At 40.0% G+C, this 10,049-nt stretch overlaps 2 protein-coding genes across 2 annotated transcripts; one reads left to right on the top strand and one right to left on the bottom strand.

Annotated features, from left to right (window-relative positions):
* Positions 1-421: 421 nt before the first annotated feature.
* LOC114281408 (uncharacterized) lies at positions 422-7,114 on the top strand. The gene is made up of 2 exons (XM_082873119.1): positions 422-3,183; positions 3,337-7,114. The coding sequence occupies exon 2, from the start codon at positions 3,614-3,616 to the stop codon at positions 4,817-4,819; it is 1,206 nt and encodes a 401-aa protein (XP_082729245.1). The 5' UTR covers positions 422-3,183; positions 3,337-3,613; the 3' UTR covers positions 4,820-7,114.
* Positions 7,115-7,578: 464 nt separating this feature from the next.
* LOC114281398 (uncharacterized) lies at positions 7,579-9,787 on the bottom strand. The gene is made up of 5 exons (XM_082876435.1): positions 9,764-9,787; positions 8,859-9,677; positions 8,657-8,707; positions 8,123-8,517; positions 7,579-8,002 (listed from the first exon to the last, which is right to left on the bottom strand). The coding sequence occupies exons 1-5, from the start codon at positions 9,785-9,787 to the stop codon at positions 7,579-7,581; spliced, it is 1,713 nt and encodes a 570-aa protein (XP_082732561.1).
* Between the last annotated feature and the right edge of the window lie 262 nt (positions 9,788-10,049).

A 10,049-nucleotide genomic window follows, 5' to 3' on the forward strand; every position in this document is an offset into this window, starting at 1 on the left:
TTGGCTGAGTTGGCACAAATGGTAGCTGCCAAACCTTGTGTCAAATTTGACACAAGTTTTGGCATTTCTCAAATTTGACAGCTTTGACACAAGGTTTGGCATTTCTCAAATTTGACAGCTGTTATATACAACTGTTATATTCTAGTAATGGCAGCTCCAATGGCAAACCATTAGAAATGCTTCTATATTAACGTACTTTTTTATTTTTTTATCATTTTTAGATTATATTACCTTCTACTCTCTTTTTTTTCTCTTTTTTTTTTTGTAAATTTTTTGAAAAAAGTAAAAAAAAAAAAATATTTAGATCATTCTAAATGCTCTCTAAATAATAGATAACGATAGATCTATCCATCTAGCTGTAATGAAATAATGATAACATTTTGATCTTCACAAAGTAAGAAAAATCATGGGGGGGAAAAAAACCAAAAATACCTTAAAAAGTCAGACAATAGGTTGGGCAATCTTTCACTGTGTTTTGAGATTGAAATGACGCAAATCAAGTTGTAATGTTGTAAATCTTTGTAGATCGATGCAAATCGAGCCAATTGATAACCATTTTGGTGGAACAAATCGCAGCAAAGAAAGTTGATAACTCTTTCCTTCTTTTTTTTTTTTTTCTTTTTGTTTGTCACGGTCTCCCCCCATGTCTTTCTCTCATTTTTTCTTTTTTCTTTTTTCTTTTTATGAAAATAATTTATCCCTTAATTTAGGCCTTAATTCCATCTCCAACGATATGAAATTAAAGGGATAAAAATGATAGAGGGAGGGGTGTAAAATTGTATCACGTGGGTCATTGGGGACACAATCGGGAGCCTGAATTAAGAGTTGTAGCTGGAATTTTTTTTTTTTCATTTACACATAAATTTTAGGGACATGCACCAATAAATCCCAAACTCTTATCTATTGACCCATTTGGTCCTATTTTTAATCTTATAATCTAATTAGTCCTACTCTAGTGTTAATGACAACATTACCCGTGTTTGACTCTGTTGACCACCTTCTAGTAAGGGTAATTGAGGAATACTCCAATGTGGATTTTACTGAAATGCCCAAAGTTCTTAATTTGTTGATGTTTGTTCTCCCTCCAAGCATATCGGAAACGAAGAGACATGGATGGAAATTTACATAGTACGCCGATGTTAATGGCGTAATGTTAGGCGTTACAGTTGAAGATTCTTTATTGGTAATGTGAAATCCTTGTGGATTGGGATAATAGAATAGGAAATTGCATTTTACTCGAAACCCTAACAAATACGCAACCAAATCCCCTGTTCATACGTTGATACCAGCGAAGTGGGTGGCTGTGACACTGATGTGCTTTGGAGTAGCATTCGGAAAACCTTCATAATCCGATGGAAGTGACTGTGGTTGGAAATAATGACTCCAGGTATGTTAATCGTTGCTTTCGTTAGTGTTTGTGCAGTTGGGTTTTGCACAAAATGTGATGTGTGTATTATCTGGCGAACTGCGGAGTATTGTGCATTTGATATAAAGTTGTTAGTATGGAGGATTTTGTGAAATGCATGCTTGTTGTGTAGAGTAGTTTGTCAATGTTGTTGGGACGTTATGGGTTCTCAGTTTGTTGCGTTCTGCTGGTTGTGTGCCCATGTTAGTTTGTTCAATGTAAATTTGATGTTAATGAAATTTTGTGATCGGGTTTGTCCTGGATTTTTGCTATTTTTGTTGGTGGTGCATGTGGTCCTGCATTTGTGGGGGTATTTTGAATGGACTTGTGGGTTTTTTACATTGATCGAGATAGTCACGTATTTTATATGGGGGGTCATGTGTTGTGGGGGTTTTCCACTGGTGTGTGATTAATCGTCATAGGTTGATGAAGTGTGTTACACAACATTCAATTCAAAGTAAAGTAATGACACATGTCTTAGTTTTTTTAATGAATGAACATCATCTGGTTATAGTCAAAATTATTGTGCGCAGCAATTGTGGTTGGGTTTTGCACGAGTGCATGATTATGGTTCGTTGGGTTTGTATGTAATGTAGTTCAAAGTAGTGAATTTTCTTCATTGGCACGTGATAATACATTGGTTTTTATGGTGTTGCATGTAATACGTGGAAGATGTGTGGTATGCAATGGGTTGTTTAAATAAAACGTTGGTGTGCCATATTAATGGTATTTACATGTTTTACGTTTCTGATGTGCCCCGGTGTGTGAATGTATGAGTTATTTCGGTGATCTGTTTGATGGTGGTGTTTTTTGGCATGGTTTAATTTGGTAGGGCATGCTCTACTAATGTTCTACTACTGTTGTACTAATGTTGTTCATGATTTGATTTGGTGTGTAAATTACTAATGTTTTACTACTACTGTAGTAATGTTATTCATGATTTGATTTGGTGTGCTAATTTACGCGTAACATATGTTGCAGGTGGCAGTGGAAATAGGAATGGTAAACGGAACGTTGTGACGAGGTCACCGCAAACATCGACACAGCTGGCTGCAAAAAAACAATCCAGGCTGCCATTCAAAAAACAAAAAGGGCCGGCTGACAATGTTAAGAAAGCTGATGTTGGTCCGTCAAAGTTAATGTACAGATCGAACATTTCAGGACTGATTAGCACAGTGCTTGAATTAGATTTACATGATGGACACATTAGACAGCTGTAGAAAACCCCGTTTGGGGTTATGATTGATGCTATTTGTGTTCACGAGCTTGATCCGAAAGCGTTCAAGAAGTGTGATGCAACTATCTGTGGAATTATTCAATGTTACAACCCGAAAGATGAGAAGTTCCACGTTGGTGGAGCGAAGTTACCATTGAGGAATAATGATATCAGGTTGATATTTGGGGTCCAGTGTGGGCAGGAGAAGTTGGATTTGGCACAAGGTGGCAAAGGGCCATCCGATTTCATGCAACGACGTTATCCGAATGTTAGGCGGATCTCTTCAAAAGTTATAAAGGATTTGCTGGCAGAAGCAATCTGTGGTCGTACAGAGCGTGACGAAGAAGACGTGGCGAAGTTGCTGTGTCTCTATGTTTGTGCGAAGTTATTTTTTGCAACCACCGGCGAGCATATTGGTTGGGCGTTTGTTCGTGTGATTGACAAGCTGGACACATTAAGACAGTATGACTGGACTGCAACAATAAGGAACACGTTGATTGACTCACTAAATGAGATGTACCACAGGCCAGAGAAAGTGACTGGTTGTGTCGTAGCGCTGCTGGTATGTACAATACGAACGTGCCAAAATCGCATACATGATATAATAAAAATAAGATCAAAGTTTGTCATAGTCACATGTATATTTGATGATGGTTTCATGTTTTGATTTCAGTTTCTAATTTGTGAACATTCGAACATAATCATCCTAGAACAGCCTAACGTCACTCCACGGTTTTGTCGATGGAACATTGGAGCAGCTGTGGCGAAATTGAAAGTACTAAATTTGATGGAAGAAGGTTCCATTGAGGTATGGAATAAAATAGTTTCCATGTCTTTAATTTGTTTTCCCAAATCATACACTGAATTTTTTTTCCTTAAATGTTTTGTATCCCCAGGTGCAGTGTGCGAAACTTGTTGGGACAATTAGTGAGTGTCATATTCTAAAACTGGCTGTTGCTACGAATGAGCCAAACGAATGTGGTACAAGTAGGATGGATGTGGATGGCGAGGGGAGTGGGGCTGCTGTTGGGACAGATGATGTGGGCAGCGTGGAGCCTAGTTTGAATTATTGGCAGGTGGATACACCAAATGCTGGTAACATCAAAATGAAAGGTGGAGACGATTATGAGAATAAAAATGCTGGTACACCAACCAGCAAGGTAAAAGTGGGTGGGAAGATAGTGGCAGGTGGGGAAGTGTGGCCAGTCTTGTTCCCGGATCTTCTAGAACTGTCCAGCACTCCAGATGGTGAAGCCGTGGGTGAAGAACAAGGGGGGGTGAACGATGAGTTAAGATCTTGTAATGTCAAAATTGCTGAGTTGGAGAGTCAAATACAGAGTAAAGACCCACGGGTGCGTGAACTGGAGCAACGTGTCGAAATGATGGAGCAACTGCTAGAGAGGCATGCTGGTAATTTGTTTGTAGACTTAAATAGTGTGATTGTGGAAAAGGGTTCTGAAATTGATCGACTCAGTAAGGTGGTTGATCGATTGGAGTCAAAGATAAGCAATTTGCAGGATAGTCTTGATGATTTTGAGGTGTACGAGGTGACGCAATGTGTTGTCAATGATGGATCAAATCAGCGAACACCGAGCAATAGTCTTTCAGGTAAAGTGAGTGGTTCTGGCCACATCACGAGTGTAGAAAGTGCACAGCACTCTGCGTGTCCTGTAGGCCAACCCAAATACGTTGACACCACTGAATTACAGATTGTGGAGAACGATGCTGGGATTGAAGATTTAACGGCTGACTTTTCCCATGGGAATGTACATCTGACTGTGGTGCGGGTGGAGGGTAGTTACAGTCCCCAAAATGAGCAGCCAGCGTCAAATGGAAATGTAAATGTTGGCACAGCTGTCGTTGGCGTGGGTACTGCTTGTGAACACACAAATGCTGAAACAATTTCTAGGCCGAAAATGACGTCGCTGGTTAAACGAGTGAAGACCAAACCAAGACGGGAATTTAGGCTGTCTGACTACAAATATCCTATCATATTTGGGCGACAACAAGTAAACGCAAATGTGAGACTAGGTAAATCGTTCGAGCCCGAGGTCATTTATAGTGCTGAGGACGTTGAAGTGGAGCGGAAAACCTGGCATGGTTTTGGTATGAACAGAAGGCACACTGTGTGGAACATGTTGAAGGATGAAGATAGGCAACTACTAGAGAGAATGTACAGTTTAGAGGGGGACGGGTAGGTTGTTTGTATGGAATGTTGTACTATTTGACATGTAGAAGCTGTAAATGCTGTTATATGGTTGTTCTTAATTTTGGTTTATGATGTGTATGTTAATAGTGTGGGACAGTGGACACAATGGAATACAAGTGCATTTCATAGACATCAAAGACTTGGTGCAGCAGAACTCCATTCATGGGAATGTAAGCTGGTGTCATATAATCTGCCCTTTATTTAAATATTTATTTCCACAGGGAAAAACCCCACATGGACATGCAAACATTGTGTCATTCATATCATGGTTGATGTGCCTGTGACGAAATGACAGATGAATTTAATAACACACAATTACGTATATGTAAATACATGCACTCTCACCTCATGGTGCAAAAATGGTAGTAGCACATACTGGACATTCATTTACAAAATGTTATTAATAGTGCACTGTGATTGTAATGGGTAACATATGGTGTAAGTAATTGATGCATACGCTGCTATGTTGACTGAAATGCGTAAGACGGTGTCTAGAAGAGCAGAATTTGTGGGCACGACATACGTTTACACTAGTGTGTGTTTGGTATGTAGCACAACTAGCGTTCATTTGCACGAAATCTGAAAAAAAATATTTTCTGTAATGAAATCTGACACGACTTTGGTGGCTTTGGAAAATTGTGCAGGATATGATGCGGAATAGCAGCGCAATGTCGCGAACAAAGTACTTAAACGTACACATGAAGGCTGCGCGAGGGTGCAGATACACACTATTCCCGATCTATAATGCCAACCATTGGACAGTCATGGCACACGATTCAGAAAGTGGGAATTGGAAACATTACAACTCCATGAGGCCAAGACATGGAGTGCGTGATGAGCATTACAATGAGGCTCTAAAAGTTGTAAGTACATCAACACAGGCAGTAGTTCATATATGATTTTTTGTCGATTTGTAGTGGTGGTGCAATGGTAGATTAACAGATTGAGTTCTGAATGTGCATGGTTGATGAATTGTAATGTTTGTTGGTTTCAATGTCACACAGTACGTATCTAAACTAACATGTGAGAAATCAACAGAAATAATGGGTGGCCGACCACCACAACAAGTTTGTGAAATCAAGAGTTACAGCTGACGGCATTGGGGCAGACCTTTTTTATGGGAGTTTTGTATCTGTTGTTGATTGTCCACAACAAGTTCCAGAGTCGTAAGTAATTGCCATATTAGAATGAGTTCACTGTTTTGATGATGTGTTGTGTAAGTGACGCTGGTATCGGTTTTTGTGAGTGCAGGTCGGATTACGGAATTTTCACATGCTTCATTATCAGGCAATACATTCATGGGACAGAAGTTGATATTACGATGGACGGTCTCACACCAACTGGGCTACGAGCTGCGATGGTGGACATGTTCTTGAGTGACCCGGGCAAAGGACTCCGTGGTAGGACATTGTAAGAGGTGTTCACGTTGCTCATTCCAGAAGGTGCAAGAACGTGGTTACGATGTTTTCTTCTTGGGTTTTATGGATGTACATATGTGTTTTGTAATTCTGTAAGAACAGAACGTTAGCAAGGAAATTTTAAATTGGGTAGTTGTCCTATATTGCTTTATTATCGTGGCAAATGGTGCACCAACGGTTTAAGCGTTGGTTAGAATTGGTTTTTTTGAATGTTGATATTATTTCTTAAGCAATTAAAATAGTTTCTTGGATTCCATATTAGCAGCTTTGAACCTTACGTGCGAAAAAATTATTTCTTACACGTCTACTAGTATGCCATTGTCCTTTTATTATCGTATGGTGGAGATGTGATGGTAATGTCCTTAACAATGTGAATTGTATGTTTACGTTTTCATGTGCATAGGCATGACATCGTCTCTTAATGCCAGATGGTCCTTGGTATATATATATGGTATGATCTACACAAGAGGTTACATTTTAATAGTGAGTTGGGGGAAACCTGTTTTGCCACTATGGAGTAAACATGGTTTGATCTCTGCGTAAGTTGACAAGCGCACATCGGCTACGTGGTTAATATGGCATGAGAGTAGAATAATTGGCCATTGTCATTTTAAGTATCATTGTAAGGACAACATTTCATTGTAAACGTAATATTACATTGCATTCGAATTTTTTTAAAACAGTGGGTTTGTGGTGCATATTGTGTATGACGTGCAGTGAATTGCAAACATACACCCAAACATTAAAAACCATTAGCCATCCATTATTTGAAACAGTGGGTTGTGGGTGACTGACTGGTATGATGTGCACAGATATGAAAACAAACAACACACATTACTGTTACGGTATAGCAACATGAAAGTGATGTCGTAATGTAATGTCCATGGTGGTTGGTTGTTAAGGGTGCAGTATGTGATTGTTCAACAGTGGCTACCGAAATCAAACCCATAACAGAAAGAGAAGTGTATATTCTACCAATTTGAATAAACCCATAACAAAAAGTAAATGAGTGACTATAAAACAATGTCAAAAACATTTCGGAAAACAGAATAAAAGTCCAACTGAACCCCAATTTGTGGGGGAAAGAAAATTAAACCACATGGCAGGCCGTCTGTAACGGCTCTTTGCATGTCTTCCTATTGTGATTGCCCAATTTTTCTCAACGCCCGCAACGTATACATTGCACTACCTCGCCCTTGGAGGGAATTCTCTTCCGTTTGGGCCTACCGGGAGGACGCTTGACTGTCGGCGGTGCTATGAAATATTCATTTGGGTTAAACGTCGGCCTCTCCACTGTTGGAATGGGGTATATAGTTCCGCTATAAGTAGCTCAAAATGTCTCGATGTAGAATCTAGAGTCTATTGAATCATAAATGTTTCTCCCACTATTACGGAATGCAACAACAACATGGGAACATGGGAACCCATTAATCTGCCACTGAAAACAGGAACATGTCTGCTTGACGACGTCAACCAACACCGACGGGTGGGAATAAACCTCATACACATCATCGTTAGCCTGGCTCACACACCATGCCCTGCTGTCGTTATACGCTAACACCAATTTTTTCTCCATCTTCAGGCATATTACACCGGCCCATTTAGTGCATTTAACTCTGCGCTTCGACATCTGCTCCATGATTTGACCCCTTACCATATCAACCAATCTAGTAATAGGAAGATAACGGGCCTGGCCAACCCAGTTGTTGAAAGATTCGGCAGCGTTTGAGCACATCTCCCCGTACCGTTGGCCACTAAAAAAATGACCGAAGTAAACGTTTACGAAGAGCATAAATTATAACAAAAACATATTATTAAAAATACATGCGGGGATTAACAATACGCCATAACCCAATAAGCGGATTGTGAAGTACCTGAAATACGCATTAGACCAATGTTTTGGGTGCAAGTCTTTAAGAAAATCTTCAATCACAGCTGGGTTGCACTTCTTCAATACCTCCAATTTCTCATTAAAGCAAGTAACAGTGGGCGCGTAGGCACATTCCTGCAACTTGTGCATCAACCCAATTTTATGCGATGCATTAACATATTTCATTCGATCCCGCAAGTTCATTTGGAGATGCAACAAACAAAATGCATGATGCGCCGAAGGGAAAATTATTGGTATGGAGTGTATTAATCCAACGTGACGGTCAGATACGAAAGTTAATGTCCGCCCACCCCCAACAACTTCTTTCAAATTACGAAGAAACCATTCCCAATTAGATGAATTCTTGGAATCAACAATAGCAAAGGACCGGAAACAATCCTACAACCAAACATACAACATAAACAGTTTTCCATGAGTAAAATTGTACAACTTCCACACAAAATAAGTACGACGCAATTTTTAAAATGAAAGCAAATTACCATTAACTTTGCAAATGAAAGCTAAATGAAACCATTACCTTGATTGGCTTCTTTAGCAGTAGCCGCAAGCAAATTACCTTTGAACCTACCTTTCAAAAACGTTCCATCCAAAAACAACAAAGGTCGACAATGATTGAACCCATCTATACAAGCGCGGAATGATATAAAATACCTAACAAACCTCCCGGTTTTTTGGTCAAACTCAAGGTTGATGTAACTGTTTGGATTTTTTTGCATAACGGCATCGCTATACCACCTGAGTTGATCGAAGGACGTAGCGTGATCCCCGTACACTTCACCTCTCGCTTTCTCAACACCAAACCATGCCACCCGGTAACTAATGTCCAAACCATACTCATTTTTCAAGTCAAACACAACATCGGTAGGACGCGTCAATGGCTGATCGCGCACTCGATCCGCAACAATAGCAGACACCAAATCAGAACCCGTACGAGGGTTCCTACAAGTACGTACAGCAACCCCGCAAGTATGCACACTATCGAACCTCTTAATACATAACACCCCAGTTGACGGTAACATCTTCACATGAACTGACCACAAACATTCTGTTGACACCGCAAACTTGCACACTACTGTAATTCGAACGGAATCATTTTTAATATACTTGAATTGAAATCCACGTTCAACGACATACTTACATAGAACTTCACGGAATTCAGTTGCTCCACCGTCAAAACATTGTCCCACATGGGTAATCCCATACGCCCATTGTACCGACAAAAACGTCTTCGATCTGTTCAGACAGTATGTTGGTAATAAGTCCATTTGGTCATCCACACAACCATTCCGACTAGCATCTTGGGAAATTACCCCATCCTCCGTGGAATCCACCACACCACAATTACCCCCCACACCAACACTACTTTCCTGAATGAGGACCTTAATGTGATTTATTCCAAACGACTTAGCAAGGCACAACATGTTTTGAATATCTTCGTCACTATCCACCTTAAACTTCTTGTACCCGGGAACATCGAACACCAAACACACCGCACCTGGTATCAATCCATCAAACTTCGCACAAATATCATCAACAATCTATACGAATGACAAATCCTGATGCAACCGAATAAGAACATTGACTAAACCGTACGAACACACCAACAATATCCCTCCGTCCATACCTGTGATACATTTGTTGAACCCATTACTATGGCAACATACCCAGGAAAAAACATAACAAAAACACCTTTTCTTTCCATAAATTTGCTGTAATTAATCGATGCCACCCCACTGAAAGATCACAGACATTGGGGAGGGGGAAACAAAATAAAATAAACCAACACACACTCGTTTTGAAAATGTTACCAACAGCAGTGTAAACACAGCAATCCAACACCCCTGCACTGTATAGTTACGTTGCGACAAAAACGGCAGCCAATCGGAAAACTAACGCCCACCACCGGGAAA

This window comes from Camellia sinensis, chromosome 6, assembly GCF_055761805.1.
Source record: "Camellia sinensis isolate YWXY chromosome 6, ASM5576180v1, whole genome shotgun sequence".
NCBI lineage: Eukaryota > Viridiplantae > Streptophyta > Magnoliopsida > Ericales > Theaceae > Camellia > Camellia sinensis.

Bases quoted from the DNA above. Each gene is read 5' to 3' on its own strand.
- LOC114281408 (XM_082873119.1), top strand. From the start codon at position 3,614: ATGGATGTGGATGGCGAGGGGAGTGGGGCTGCTGTTGGGACAGATGAT.
- LOC114281398 (XM_082876435.1), bottom strand. From the start codon at position 9,787: ATGGGTTCAACAAATGTATCACAG. The intron at 8,518-8,656 runs GTAATGGTTTCA...GTTTGGTTGTAG, and splicing joins TGCTAAAGAAGCCAATCAAG to GATTGTTTCCGGTCCTTTGC. The intron at 8,003-8,122 runs GTACTTCACAAT...TCATTTTTTTAG, and splicing joins TGGTCTAATGCGTATTTCAG to TGGCCAACGGTACGGGGAGA.